This window comes from Stenella coeruleoalba (genome assembly GCF_951394435.1).
Source record: "Stenella coeruleoalba genome assembly, chromosome: 11".
Taxonomy (NCBI): domain Eukaryota; kingdom Metazoa; phylum Chordata; class Mammalia; order Artiodactyla; family Delphinidae; genus Stenella; species Stenella coeruleoalba.
This window is the reverse complement of record NC_137157.1, coordinates 63,767,567-63,782,969: the sequence shown is the minus strand read 5'-3', so window position 1 is coordinate 63,782,969 and position 15,403 is coordinate 63,767,567. Positions and strand designations below refer to the sequence as shown.

The 15,403-nt window shown below is 49.9% G+C and overlaps 1 protein-coding gene across 1 annotated transcript; it reads right to left on the bottom strand.

Moving 5' to 3' along the window:
• Positions 1-3,179: 3,179 nt before the first annotated feature.
• RND1 (Rho family GTPase 1) lies at positions 3,180-9,861 on the bottom strand. Its single transcript, XM_079937313.1, has 5 exons — positions 8,961-9,861; positions 8,099-8,186; positions 5,380-5,489; positions 4,372-4,506; positions 3,180-3,690 (listed from the first exon to the last, which is right to left on the bottom strand). Exons 1-5 carry the CDS (start codon positions 9,078-9,080, stop codon positions 3,445-3,447), a joined length of 699 nt encoding a protein of 232 aa, XP_079793439.1. The 5' UTR covers positions 9,081-9,861; the 3' UTR covers positions 3,180-3,444.
• Positions 9,862-15,403: the final 5,542 nt, after the last annotated feature.

The following is a 15,403-nucleotide window of genomic DNA, read 5'->3' as shown; positions in this document are numbered from 1 at the left end:
CCCACTTGGACCTCACAGAGAGAATGGAAAAGTTGTCTCAGGTCTGTTGGGTGTAATTCACCCAGTGAACACTGGAGGGCTGTCCACTCACAGAATGGAGCTAACATCAGACCAAAGGTGTAGAGCTGCGGTTGCTATTTACTAAGTATTGATGCCTCCTAGTGCCCAACTCTGTGCTGGACACTTAACTTACATTACTTTTTAAAAAAAAAATAAATTTATTTATTTCTATTTTTGGCTGCGTTGGGTCTTCCTTGCTGCACGCGGGCTTCTCTCTAGTTGTGGCGAGTGGGGGCTACTCTTCGTTGCAGTGCGCGGGCTTCTTACTGCGGTGGCTTCTCTTGTTGTAGAGCCCGGGCTCTAGGCACACGGGCTTCAGTAGTTGTGGCACGCGGGCTCAGTAGTTGTGGCTCACGGGCTCTAGGCGCATGGGCTTCAGTAGGTGTGGCGCATGGGCTTATTTGCTCCACGGCATGTGGAATCTTCCTGGACCAGGGCTCAAACCCGTGTCCCCTGCATTGGCAGGCGGATTCTCAACCACTGCCTCACCTGGGAAGCCCTAACTTTACTTGTTCTTCTAATAGTATAAGATGGGCATTATCTCCATTTTACTGATAAGGAGATTGTGGCCCAGAAAGATTCTAAGTCCACATAGTCAAAAGAATGGAGCCAGTATTCAACTCCAAGTTCATTTAATTTCAGAGTAGATACTCTTTCCCCATTTCCAGGCTACCATTCTCAGTCATCTTTAAAGATCAGTAAATTGAGACCCAGAAAGTTGATGAAGCTTGTCCAAGTTCAGAGTGGCAGAGTTCCCCCAGTACTGGTGCACACCTCTCTCACGGCACATGTAAGACATTGAGCTTAAAGGATACTTGCATGGTTTTTCCTACCCTGCTAGTTCTTTCACAAATATGCATCTTTGGAGATGGAGACAGAGGGACTACATTCTAGTAAGGACCATAGGGAGAGAGTCTCCTAGTTAGGTACCACATGGCTAGCAGTAAGGGGCCCATGGAATTACAGTTAACATTGAGACTGGGTTTGAATCCTGACTCTACTACTTAACCAGAGTATGATCTTGTAAAAGTCATGTGGAATCTCTGGCTTTTCTATTTCTCCTTTTATAAAAGAGGGATAATAATACCATTTGCCACACAGGCTAGGATAGCAGAGCAGTAAAAAGTGCATGTTCTGTAGAGAACAAACTAGTGGTTACCAGAGGGGAGAGGGAAGGGGCAATATAGGGGTAGGGGGAAAAGAGAGTTATTATGGGATTATATGAAATCATGTGTGTGAAACTTTTGAAAATTGTAAAGCACTATAGAATTTGAAGACTCATTCAATTTTTAAAAAGTGAAAAAAAAAATTAAATGGTTGAACTTAAAAAAAAAAGTGCATGTTCTGGAGCCAGGTTGCCTGGATTTGTATCCACGTTCTATCACTTTCTAGCTGTGTGACCTGAGGCACATGAATCTCTCTGAACCTCAGTTTCCCTGTCTGTAGAATGACGTCAGTAGTACCCCATAGCGTTATCAGAGGAATAAGTAACATATAAAGAACTTATAAGCAGCCCTGACCCATAGTAAACATTTAACAAATGTTAGCTATTTTCATTTATGAGGTTAAATGTGATAATGTAGAGAGGATCGGGAGTTTGGGATTGGCAGTTTAGGACGAGAATATGAAAAAGAATATATATATATATGTATAGGTATAACTAAATTACTTTGCTGTACAGTAGAAATTAACACATCATAAATCAACTATACTTCAATAAAATTTTTTAAAAATACTAAATTGAAAAAAATGTGATAAGCACTCAGCACAATACTGAGCACATAGTAAGTACTCAATACACAGTAACTGTTTCCAGTACACTGTGAAAGTTGGAAAAAAGAGCTGTAAGCAGCTGAAGAGAAGGGATGTTAAGGCCCCTGAGCTGCCATCAACAGGCCATGGACTTGGAAGTTGCAGAAAGCAGAAGGCATCACCTCGCCTTGAACTCAGAGGAGACCAGAACCCTTGGAACCTCCCAGGCTTGGCTTCAGTCTGTCTGTCTTCTGCAGGGGTTGGGATCTCAGCAGCTTGGATCTCCTTCTAATGATTCCGCTGAACCTTGTCTCTCTCCCCTAGACTCTCCACGGGGCAATGGTTCTCAACCACGAGTGATTTTGCACTGAGGGACATTTAGCAATATCTGGAGACATTTTTGGTTGTGACAACTTAGGGGTGTTACTGACACCTAGCTGGTAGAGGCCAGGGATGCTGTTAAACATCCTCCAGTGCACAAGACAGCCTCCACAACAAAGCATTATCTAGTCCAAAATGTCATTTGTTCTGAGGTTAAGAAACCCTGCTCTAGGGCTAAGGAGATCTTCATTGGCTTAGAAGGACTTGGGTGGGGAAGGGGATGAGGCAGGGGGTGGGGCAGAGGGAGGAGATCCTTGTTGCAAGTGCCAGGGAACAGTGGAGGCAGCCACTCTGCAACCCACAGAAAGGACCTCAAGACAGCTTTTCCTCATTATCGAAGACCAAAGGGAACAGAGACAGGAACTAAGAATACGGAGCCAACTTCTTTATATGTACTATATTGTTCAGTAATAAATAGGTTTTCTTCTTTAAACACAGAACATATAACAGACTGAAACACTCCCCCCTCCCCCCGGTTCCAAAGACAAGAGTCTATAAAACAAATGCCAGCTATACTGCCCTAAGGGCAGAAAAAGTCTGGTGACCCCCACCCAGCCCTGCGTCCTGCAGCACCACCACCCCCATGCTGCAAGAGAAGGGGGTCTGGGGCTTCTCCCTTGGACCCTGGGGACTTAGGTGAGAAGCATGTGAATGTATGATGTCACCTCTCCATGAGGCATGGGCTATGCAAAGATGAGGTTTCCTTCTCATTGGCTCTGACCAGCTCCTGCTCTTCTGATTTCAGTTACCAGTTACGAAGCACCTGGGCTCAGCTCCCAGAGGAGCTGCCTCTTGGCTTCCCCACTCTCCATTCCTCTGTGGCCTCCTCGGAGGGGAAGGGAAGGGCTCAGGGACCCCTCCCATCCCCTGGCCTGCATGGAAACGCTGTGTGGAAGAGGCATGATGCTGAAGGTGAGGCTCCTGTAGGCCCCCAACCAAAGCCATGAGGCCAGCATGCCCCCCCCCCAAAAGCCCCACACCTTTCCTGCCTCTGGAGCGGAGGGCACTGGGGCAGCCGGCCCCTCCACCACCTAGTGCCTGGCTTGGGGTGTGATGGTTCTTTCGCAGTGTCAGGTCCTCAAGCTGGGCCCGGCTCTTTCCTTGTCCCATTCCTGTCTCCTTCCAAGCCCTCACCGTGGCCGTCTGAAAACCTCACATCCAGTGTCCTAAATTGTCTCCTCCTCCCTCTCCCCGTGCCTCTGCAACCCAAGGGGGGAAGTGGGAGGTTGTCTCCCTTCTCCAACCCCAGCTTCACATAATGGAACAGCTTTTGGCCTTTTCCTTCTTGAAGGTGGAAGAGATGAGTTCGGAACGACTGGGGAGGTGGAGCAGTCGCTTGGAGAGGCTTCGGACAGGGCTCTTCGGGGGCACTGGGCTGGGCTTGTTCAGACACACCGTGGACGCCGTCCGGAAGATGCTGTGGATACTCTTTTCTGAGGTGAAAGCCGAGCCTTCCAGGTAGATTTCCGCACCCAGCTGCTTGGCTATTGCACAGCCCTGCGGGAGGAGTGAGGTCATCAATGCAGTGCCCCAAATGGCTCTGAAACACTGCCTTCTAAGGTCAGTGGTCCTCCCCAGGGCTGCTCCGATGGACCCAACTGCCAGTCTCCCACCACCACCCTCTGCTGATTATCTTCTGAAGGTGAAGCCTGACTGCACCTTAAGTCACCTGGCACACTTTTTAAACCATACTGATGCCAGAACAAGTAAATCAGAATTTCTGGGGGTATGCCGAGGCGTTAGGATTTTCAAGAGCTCCCCGGATGACTGTAATGTGAAACACTGGTTTAAAAGGAACGATCCTTACACTCCCATGTGCATAAGAAGTTATCCAGGGACTTAATTAAAAATGCAATCCCCATACTTTTCTCCCAGAGTGACTCTATAGATAAGGAGTCAGGAATTCTAAAAAGCACCTCTAGTGATTCTAATGCAGGTGGCACACACAGGAATGGCTCACCTGCCAAACTATAGCATGAATCTGGGTAAACTGGCACCCAGCACCTCTATCCAGGTAACTAGTTTCCTGATTACAGATGGCCCCACAGAACACCAATTCTCTCTTGCCGTAGTGAGTGAGTGTGAGCAGGGGCCACATTTCAAGCCCTCTCCTGTAGCCTTCCCCAACTCAGCCCCCAACACACACGAGGGCCCCCCCCCCACACCACACACACACACCTGCTCGTAAGAGATGGGTGCCTGCTTCTGGTGGGACAGCTCCATCAGAGTGCTCAGGTCTGTTCGCAGGTCTGTCTTACAGCCAATAAGCAAGACGCGGGTGCTGGGACAATAATCGAGGATTTCCGTCCTCCACTGAAGAGCCGTGCAAGAAGATGGGAAGGAGGAAGGAAGGAGAGTCAGTGGCTGACGGACACCCGGAGAAACCCAGTTGGCAACATCACACACACCATCCAGTACACCACCAGCTCAGCCCTCCCTCTGAGTCACAGCACCACCACTGCACTAATTACATCATCTTCCTGCCCATGAGGGCTTTGGGGCCACAGGAATGCTGTTCCAAGAGTCTGTCCCCAAATTCAACAGCCCAGTCACCAGAGAGAGCACGGAGGCAAATCTCCCACTCTCTGGCAAGCATATGGGGCATGGGTCTGCCCCCTCAACCCAGAGGGCTTCACAAGTCCAGAAAGCCAAGAAGAAGCCAACCGGTCTCTTTCCAAGGGAAGGAAATAATCCCAGAGTCTTCTGGGAAACTAGGCTAGTTCCACAAGCTTTCCTGGGACTCCTCAGTATGGGCAGACCTTGCTACTCGGACCAAGGCATTTCCTACCAGCAGTTCGGCTCAGGCCTGCCTGGCTTGCCCAGTCCAGAAGGCCTGGGATCAAGGTCAATGAAAGCTGCCACCAAAAGGCCCCTTCCCCGACCCTCAAACCATATCACCAGACGGTTCTCTACTCTCAATCCCTCACTTCCTGAGTCTCAACACTTCCCCCCCTTGCTGGGCCTCTGACAGAGCAGTGCAGGAGAGGGGCAGAGGCAGGATGCAGAGGGGACTGGAGATCTGGGTTCTAGTCCTGGAGCTGTAGCTAATGTGGCCTCAGGCAAATCTCTGCCTTCCCTGGCCTCAGTTTCTTCCTGTTACACAAGAGGGGATTAGATGACAAGGTCCCCAAGATTCCTTTTTGTTCTCAGGCTGAGCTAGAGATAGCAGAGTTTATCCAGCCTTACCTTCTTGAGCGCACTGTCCACTGTCTCTGGACGGCTGATATCAAAGCATAGTAATACTGCATCTGAGTCGCTGTAGCAGAGTGGACGGACATTGTCATAGTAGGGAGATCCTGGTAGAGACGAGAGAGAGCTGATGGTGAGCCATGGCATTCTCCCTCCCTACAGGCCTAAACCAAAAGAGCCCTGGGAATACCACGCTTGGTCCCTTAGGTGAGATGGCCCCACCCATGCCCCAGGGGAATGTGCTCCAGTGCGAAGCTTGGGACCTGACCGCCTTCTGCGGTACAAGAATATCATCTTCCTTAGTCCTAAAAAAGGGAAAGGGGGCAAAATAAAAGGGAGGTGGAGTATAATTTGGCCCTGTCTGGATCTCCTACAGTGGGCTTAGTTGAAGGTCCGCCAGTTTTCTGAGTCCCAGGGGAAGCTGCTCCTACCCCTACAGAGAGACCAGGCCTTGTTTAAGGTCTCTTTTCTGGAGTCTGCCTGCTGCCCAACCTCTGCTCTAGGGTCTCCCCAGTGAAGGAACAAATCTGCCTGTTACATAAGTGGCTGCCCCGCTTCTTTGCCGTGGGGTCAGAACTCTAGGAGGCTGGCAGGGGAGGGAGAGCATCAAGAATTCAGTGTCCGACTCCTCCCACCCAAATCAGCTTACGCTGTAAAGGGCACAAGGAAAGCTGTAGCCCCTATCCCAAGATCTCAGGGAGGCGTTCTCAGAGACAGCAGCACCCATAGCTGGGATTTAGAGGCTCGAATAAGGGTCCTTCACTGGGAGGGGAGTAGGCAATGCAGACTCAGGTGGTCCAATACGGGAGAATGCTAGGGGTTGAACCTGCCCCCCTCCACCCTGGGGAAGGAAGAGTAGCAGATTTGGAACCCAGACAATCCGTGCTCAGAATAGCAAGCAGCCCCTCTCCCTGAACCGCAATTGCCATGGAAACTGGGGGGAATCCAAGCTGAGGCGGTGGGGGGGGGGTTAGTTGTTAAAAAAAAAAAGGAGTAAAGGGGAGTTGGGATAGCTGCTTGCTCCTTCAGCAATTGGTCCCCATCCCTCTCTGAGGTGGGGTCTTATCACAGCATCACCGAGCAAAGGGAGCACTGCAGCACTGGGGAAGGGGGAGGGGAGGACGCCTCCATTCTGGCTCCAAGCGATCCCCCTCCCCTAAGACCAGCAAGTGAATAATGGGAACAGGTTCAACCCTGGCCCCAGTGCTGGGAAGCCCCATCCCACACACCCCTGCTTCTCCCTCTCCCTTGTGGGCACTTCATTTGCAAGAGGGAGTTTGAGGATGACCGATAGCCTGCAACCTTTCAGAACTCGGGGGGTGGGGGACGGGCTGGGGGGATGCGACACAGGGAACAGAGACCACCTTGCTGACTTTCCGTTATCTGGACTGGGATTCAAGGGCTGCATTCTGACTGTGAGAGGAGAAGGAGGGGCTCTTTGGGGTGGTGGTAGTGAAAAGAGATGAGCTGCAGTAAGATTCTGGGAAGATTGAGAGGTGGGCAGAGTACAGCAGACGAAAAACCATACATCATGCAGCCACGCTGCATTCCAGTCCAGTCCAGCCAGCACAGCACAGTCCAGGATAACCAGAATCCTGCCTCCCAGCCCCTGGAACTGCAATGGAGGAAAGCATGCCTCCGTTGAGGTTGAGGAATTTGTTTTGTTTCGGGGAGTGGGGAGCAAAAGGAAGTCTCATTTTCCGTTTACCCATCCCCTACCTCCAATCTTTCGAGACCTCAAAATTGGATGCTGGGAATAACAGCTCTTTGGAGGAGTAGGATGGCATATTTATATGTAACAGGAAACCCCTAGTGATTTATAGTTCCTCTTAAACTCAGCCTGAATATGCATTTTTTGGAGAGAAGTGGATTTTATTTTCTTTCTCCTATTCCTGGCTTTTAGTCCTTAATTATGACTCTGAGCTCAGTCTATTAAAAAAAGGGCTGGGCTAAAGAGATAATGAAGGGCTCAGAATCAAAGCAAAGGATAGACTAGCACTGAAGGTTTAGGGATGAGAGGCTTGAAACATACTGCTTTCTACGATCCAGAAAGACAGAGCCCAGTCAGAGCCAATAGCCCCCCCAACTAGGTACAACGTGCCCATGCCCCATATTAAGCCCCCACCCTCCAAAACACTGACGATGCATCGCTTCATCCCTCAGCCGCAGAGGTATGACAGTGGGGCTGAGCTGCGGCAGGCAAGCAGGCAGCAGTGGCCTGAGATGGAATGCGGGAGAGAAAACTGAGTCAGGAGCAATATTTCCCCCAAAGCAGGCTTGTCTCCTTGCCTCACCCACAACGGCCTCCAGCAGCACTGCCTCCTGCCTCTTCTTTGGCTTTGCTCTGGGGCAGTAAAGCCTATGTGTGCGTGTGCTGGGTGGCAGGGAGTGGAAATGGAGAAGCCCTAACTGCCTCCTCCAGTAGTCTTCCGGGGTCCATCCACCTCACCATCTCAGCCCTCTGAAGGATGGAGCCAGACCCAGAGAAGTGAGTAGCTTCTGGGGTTTATCCACTCTGAACCCCTGGACCAGCCAACTGAGTTGGCCAAACTCTCCCCACAACCCCAACCAAAGAATCTTCAGGTCCCCTTCTTTCAGTTTCCAGCAAGCACCAAACTCCTTCTCCCCGTCAAAGAGGGAAACAATTTCTAAAAGACGGCAGCTGCAGCAGACCAGTAGGGGTGGGAAGGCGGGGACTTGGGGCCAGCAGTCTTACCTGAGGTGTCCCAGAGACTGAGCTCCACTCTCTGTTCCTCTGTCTCCAAGCAGGCTGTGTAATTCTCAAACACAGTGGGCACATACGTCTGTGAAAAGAGAGGAACTATTCACACCCTGGGCATCCCTACCCTTGTAACCCTCCAGTTAGTGCTGGCTACACAAGAAGCCGCTCATCTTAGTGAGACACGAAAGTGTCAGGAGATAAGGAGAGGAGGGGATACCTGGGGCAGGAGGGACCACATGGGACAGAGGGAGGGGAGTGTAGAGGCACAGACAGTTTGCTCCATCAGAGTAAGAAATGTGAATGACTGCCTGCCAGGGACAAGCCCCCCATATCCTAGATGGTTAGGGAGACACACACAAAGATTCCTCTTGTCCCCAGATTTGTCTGTCTTCCAATGTCACAGCCACAAGCCAATTCTAGCGCTTTATCTTTTCCCCACAAGCCCCTTGGACCAGCAAGGCAGCAGAAAGGAGCAGCAGAAGCCTGCCTGGGGACAAGCGCATAGAACCTTTGAGGATGGGTGAAGGGATGGACAGGTATTACGTCAAGAAAAAACCCCAGACTCTCAAATGCTTCCAGTTCCCTCTCCCAAGAGCAGACTCCAGGATGAAGGGAGGTAGGAGGGGATTTGATGGGGGGACCTATGGGTGAAGAGGTGAGGAGGAGCCTTCGGGGCGGCAGAAGTGGAACAGGTCTCAGGGGAAGCTAAGGCAGGGCGGTCCTCCAGCCAGAAAGCGGCTGAGGATGGGGAGGGGTGGGGCGGGGTGAGACAGCTCCCCTGGGCGGGTGGGAATCTACCCCCAGCTGGCATACGGGCAAGGAGGAAAGCTGGCCAGTCGTCGGGCGAGCAGCTCACCTCGGGATAGCAGTCTTTCGCCAACACCTGTAACATAGCTGTCTTCCCACACTGCACATCCCCCACCAGAACGAGCTTACATCTGGCCACGATTGGCTGGGGGGCCCGTCTCTCCTTCATGGCTGCAGCCTCCGCGGGACCTGGACTCGGATTCAGAGAGGATAACGTTGCGCCAGGTGCGTCTCAGCACACGACCCAGCCCGATTCCCTGTGTCTCTCCAACTGAAAAAGAGGCCGGCACAGCCTCCTTATATCACCCTGGCTGAGCCAATCACAAGAGGGGGCGGACTCTGCCACAGCCAATCCCTGAGGTGGGATCCCCTCCAGCAGCCAATGGCAGGAGGTTCTGAGTCAGAGCCCTCTTTCTCTTTCTCTTAAAGCTCTTTCCCTTTCTCTTAAAGCTGCACCTTTGCTTCCTCTGAAAGGGGATTCCCACGTTGTTTTGCATTTGTATTGGGGTTGGGAGTAGGAGGGGGAATGAAGCAAAATTTAATGGTCTTGTGTGGCCACCAGTTAGTGTCAAAAACAAACTAGCAGGCGCAAGAGGGAAGAGATATGGGAACATATGTGTATGTATAACTGATTCACTTTGTTATAAAGCAGAAACTAACACACCATTGTAAAGCAATTATACCCCAATAAAGATGTTTAAAAAAAAAAAAAAAACTAGCTAAGAATGTGGATAGTGAGGTCGAGCTGGAGTTGTCCCAGGAGAAGAACAGGACTTGCCTAAATTGTAGACAAGTGACACCCCTTGGGGAAGGGGCGGTCCCAGAAATTTCTGACCCCTCTGTTCTATCTAATCCCCACCCAAACCATTTCCCACAGAAGCTCCTGCTGGACCCCTTTATCAGCTCCTGCTGGACCCCTTTCAACTCCCGTCTCTTTCTCAGAAATCACCTTCATCCAAAAATAAATAAGTTAAGAAACTTTCTTGCATCATCTGGAAAAAACCCACAGAGCTCCTGACCCACAGCTGGGCAGAGAGAAAGGAATGAGGGAATCTGGCAAGTGGGGATGGGAGCAAGGAGTAGAAAACAAACAAAGTCGCTGTCTGTTCCGCCAGACAACCTCTCACTCCAGGCCTGGCAGGAGCTGCTTTAGGAGTGTTTGTTCTGCTGCTTGGGTTCAGCTTCCTGGATGAATCAGGCACAGGTCCAGTTTCAGGTTGACACCTACTGACGCTGAGGTACTGCGTGTGTCACCTGGTTAAAGTCCAGAATGGAAGACTGGGACTGGGACTTTGGGGTTAGGAAGCTGGAGGGCAAGATGAGGTTGAGATGAGCTACGTAACTGCCTGCCAGCCCTCAGCCCTCAGGGCCTTCATCTTACTGCCTCTCTGCTAGACAGACCCACGGGATGTACGTCCGCAGCCTGAATAACCCGCTGATTATTCAGGAACAAAGACAGCCCAGATGAGGCCTCCTGGGGATAAGGGATTGAAGTAAGACTGACCTTGGACAAAAGTGAGAGCATGCCAGACTTCTCTAGGTCCCTTCACCTCGTCAAGCCCAGTGCCTCTGGAGCACAGCCGGGGTCCTGTTCCATCTGAGCTTTACTCTAATTCACCATCATTGCTGCCCCACCCAGGGGTATTTTCCCTGTTACGAAGGATGTTTAAAAGTCTTCCCTGGGGAGCTTCCCTGGTGGCGCGGTGGTTGAGAGTCCGCCTGCCGATGCAGGGGACATGGGTTCGTGCCCAGTCTGGGAAGATCCCACATGCCGCAGAGCGGCTGGGCCCGTGAGCCATGGCAGCTGAGTCTGCGCATCCGGAGCCTGTGCTCCGCAACGGGAGAGGCCACAACAGTGAGAGGCCCTCATACTGCAAAAAAAAACCCAAAAAGTCTTCCCTGGGGACTTCCCTGGTGGCACAGTAGTTAAGAATCTGCCTGCCAAGGCAGGGGACATGGGTTCGAGCTCTGATCCGGGAAGATCCTACATGCGTGGAGCAACTAAGCCTTGTGCCACAACTTCTGAGCCTGCGCTCAAGGGCCCATGTGCTGCAACTATTGAGCCTGCGTGCTGCAACTACTGAAGCCCACGCCTCTAGAGCCCATGCTCCACAACAAGAGAAGCCACCGCAATGAGAAGCCCACATACCTTGGAAGAGTAGCCCCCGCTCGCCGCAACTGGAGAAAGCCCACACCAAGCAGCGACCAAGACCCAATGCGGCCATAAATTAATTAATTAATTTAAAAATCTTCCCTGGACCCAAAGGGACAGATCTCTAAGGGTAAGATTGCAATGCCCTCGACAGACAGGAGAATGGAGAGTATTTTGAGAATGTAGCCTAGCCAGTGTGCCTCCCATCAAAGCCTATGGCATCCAAGTCCAAGTTGCTTGGCTAAGGGCTCTGAGGCTAAGTCTTGCACTGTCCTCTGCCCGTCTCCTAAGGCTCTCCTTCCAGGGATCAGGAATCACCTCAGGGAACCTCCAGGGTAGAAGGACAGTTATCCAGGTGCTACCATTGGCTGGTTACCCTCCTTTCCCAGGCAGGCTCTCTGGAAGTTTCTTCCCCCTACCATTCCCCAGGCCTCATCCTCAGCCCTCAGGTAATGTTCTGCCTATAGAATTTGTCCTCTTCTTGCCCTTTTCCAGCAGGCTGGCAGCTTCTCTGAGTTGCCCATAAATATGGTTTGGGAGCGTTCCAGGAACAGCTGTAAGATCACAGTCTGCCTCAGCTTGGAGTCCCCTCCCTCAGCCTTTTTCCTGGTGCCTTCCTCCCTCAGTCTCATCTGGACTCAGTTCTGGAGGCATCAGTGGGGTTCCCATACAGCCTCTTAACCCTTAACTGGGTTCCCTCCAATGGCAGCCCCAAAGGCTTTAGCCCTCTCTCTCCCCCATGTTCTCTACCAGCCTGCGCCTACACATACCCGCGCCCAAGCCACTTCAAATAAACATTCACATAAGTAAAAACTGTTCTTGCCCTGCAAACAGCTTCCTCTGGCTTCTAATAAGTTTGCCATCCATAAGGTCCACTGAGATAGGAATTCTGGGAGCTGGTGCTAACACTGCTTCTTCCCTGAGTGGCTGCATTTCAGGGAAGAGGAGCAGAAAGCCTGAGCCGTGAGATGGAGCAGCCCCCATCATGGCTGATTCTCAAGATGTGTCTCCAAAGGTATTTTGTGGGTCACAAGTTTATGAGTTGTGGTGTGTGTGTGTGTGTGTGTGTGTTCAGAAGGCAGCGTGGCAACGTGAAAAAAGGATGGAGCCAAGATTCAGCTGGTCTGGGTGTTGGACCAGCTCTGCCCTTAACAAGCTGTGTGTGTTTGGGAGTCTCTTCTCTCTCTGGGCCCCTGTTTCCTTGTAGGTAATGTGAGGGCTTTGGACTAAAGAAGGGTTTTTTAGCCTTTTTTTTTTTTTTTTTGCAGTTAGACTCCCTCCCCCAAGTTTGTTCAAACCTCTTCCAAGAGTCTTTATTTGAAAATCCAAAGCCAGAGTAATAAATTTATAAGATTGTTCTTTCCCACCAAGACCAGAAAAATTTTAAACAAGGTTATACTTGAAAGTGTTATCCTAAGGTGAAAGGAGCTAGTCACAAAAGGCCGCATATTATATGATTTCATTTGTATGAAATGTCCAGAACAAAGAAACAGAAAGTAGATGCGTGGTTGCCTGGGGCTCTAGGGGCTGGGGGAATGGAGAGTACTGCTAATGGGTACAGGGTTTCTTTTTGGGGTGATGAAACTTCTAAATTTGATTGTAGTGATGATTGTACAACTCTGTGAATATACTCAAAACCACTGAATTGTACAGTTTAAGTTGGTGAATTGTATGGTATGTGAATTATATCTTGATAAAGCTGTTACTTTTTTAAAAATAAGTTTATAATTCCAAATCTTCTTTATGGAATCTCCTTAACTTGTTGTTTTTTAATTCATTCATTTATTTATTTATTTTTGGCTGCATTGGGTCTCCATTGCTGCGCATGGGCTTTCTCTAGTTGTGACTAAAGGGGGCTACTCTTCATTGCAGCACGCAGGCTCTAGAGCACAGGCTCAGTAGTTGTGGCGCATGGGCTTAGTTGCTCCGCGGCATGTGGGATCTTCCCGGACCAGGGCTTGAACCCATGTCTCCCACATTGGCAGACAGATTCTTAACCACTGCGCCACCAGGGAAGCCCTCCTTTAACTTTTTTTTTTTTTAAACTTGTGTGGAAATGTTCAAACATTTAAAAGGGTAGAAAGAATAATACAATAAACCCGTAGGTAACCAACACCCAGCTTCAATAATCATCCACGCAATCTTGCTTCATCTATCCCCCCAGCCACTCCTCCCCACTACACCTCCTTACTCGATGATTTTATTTTTTATTTACTTTTTTAAAGGATTTTTTTGGGGGTGCCACACCGTGTGGCATGTGAAATCATAGTTCCTGGATCAGGGATCGAACCCATGCCCCCAACACATGCCCCCTGCACTGGAAGCACGGAGTCTTAACCACTGGACCGCCAGGGAAGTCCTGGATGATTTTAAAACAAATTTTGGACATCATATCATTTAATCCATAGAGATTTCAGTACTCATCTGTAAAAGAAAAGGATTCTTCGTTAACATAATCAAAATACCATTGTCACAAATAAGTAACTCCTTAATATCACCAAATATCCAGTCAGTGCTAAAATTTCCCCAATTGTGTCACACCTTGGTTTAGTTAAATCGGAATCTGAACAAAGTCCACTCGTTGAATTTCACTGATACGGCTCTTAAGTGTCTTTTATTTCATAGGTTCCATCTCCTTTTTTTTTCCTCTCAATTTATTTGATGAAGAAACCAGTTGTTTATTCTATAGTGTTTTCCACATTCTGGATTTTGCTGATTGCATCTCCATGGTGTTGTTAACATGTATTCATAGTAAACTCCTTTACAAATTAAGTCTTATGCAGTATTCCAAAACGTGAAAAAAGATGAAAAACAAAACTGCAGTGGTTGGATCAGAATTAGGGACTTGCAGTGAGGCTCACTCAGCCTTCTCTCCCCTCCTGGCGTACCTCTAAGGAACAAACTCCAGGGAACACAGTTTAAAAACCACTAGCCTGGATAATGTGTGTGTGTGTGTGTACCACACATTCAAAGCTCAGGGCTGCCCTATCTTTTTTTGGCTCTGATTACTGTGATAAGGTCCTTATCTGGGACAGTGGCATAATATACCAAGGTGTTCAGTGTGGTAGCAAATTCAAATCCGCTCTGACTCTTACCAGAGCATACACAAACCCAGTACTTTCTCTGCCCTAGGGATCCTTACAAAGAACTCCCAGGCACCCTGCCGCCCTGCCAGGGGTCTAGCAGGGCAAGGCCCATTCTCCCCTCCTTAGTATGACTCAGGTGTTCCACTTCTCAGTCCTACACCATAACTTCTCATGATCTCAGGGATCCCTGGCTCCTGGCCATGGGAATACCTGACCCTTTGGGCTTTTTAGCTGGAGCAGCCACTACAGTGTTAACCAAGTTTTTAAGACTCAGTCCCTGGGCTTCCCTGGTGGCGCAGTGGTTGAGAGTCCGCCTGCAGATGCAGGGGACACGGGTTCGTGCCCCGGTCCGGGAAGATCCCACATGCTGCGGAGTGGCTGGGCCCGTGAGCCATGGCCGCTGAGCCTGCGCGTCCGGAGCCTGTGCTCCACAACGGGAGAGGCCACAGCAGTAAGAGGCCCGCGTACCGCAAAAAAAAAAAAAAAGACTCAGTCCCTGTCTTCATGGAGTTTACAGCAATGATGGGGAGATAAAGCAAAAGCCTGGTGGGTAATTGAAACCAAGTGCAGTAGGAGTGCTGAGGAGGGAAGGGTCAGATCTGGTTAGGTGATCCTGGAAGGCTTATCCAAGAGGGTGGTTTCACCTGGGCCTCAATGTTATTTATTTGTTTGTTCGTTTGTTTCGGCTGCGTGCGGGATCTCTAGTTGTGGCATACACGTGGGATCTAGTTCCCTGACCAGGGATCGAACTCGGGCCCCCTGCATTGGGAGCACAGAGTCTTAGCCGCTGGACCACCAGGGAAGTCCCTGGACCTCAATTTTGATACAAGATTGATAAGGGCAGAGGACAGATGCAGGAAAATGCTAAGCGTGCCCAAGGACTGAAGAATCAATGCAACCAGCTAGAGCAGATGATTTGGGGGGGTGAGGCAGTTTGCCTGAAAACATAATTAGGAAAGGAAATCTGGTACTAAAATATCATTAAATACACTTAAAATCTGAAATATAGGAGTTTGTAGTTTTAAAAAAATACATACAAGTATACCTGTATGTTTTTCTTTTTTAAATTAATTTATTTTATTTTATTTATTTATTTTTGGCTGCGTTGTGTCTTTGCTGCTGCGCGCGGGCCCTTTCTAGTTGTGGCGAGCAGGGGCTACTCTTCATTGCGGTGCGCGGGCTTCTCATTGTGGGGCCTCTCCCATTGCAGAGCACGGGCTCTAGGTGCGCGGGCTTCAGTAGTTGTGGCATGTG

Bases quoted from the DNA above. Each gene is read 5' to 3' on its own strand.
- RND1 (XM_079937313.1), bottom strand. From the start codon at position 9,080: ATGAAGGAGAGACGGGCCCCCCAGCCAATCGTGGCCAGATGTAAGCTC. The intron at 8,187-8,960 runs GTGAGCTGCTCG...CTCTTTTCACAG, and splicing joins CGAAAGACTGCTATCCCGAG to ACGTATGTGCCCACTGTGTT. The intron at 5,490-8,098 runs GTAAGACTGCTG...CGTCTCTACCAG, and splicing joins CAGTCTCTGGGACACCTCAG to GATCTCCCTACTATGACAAT.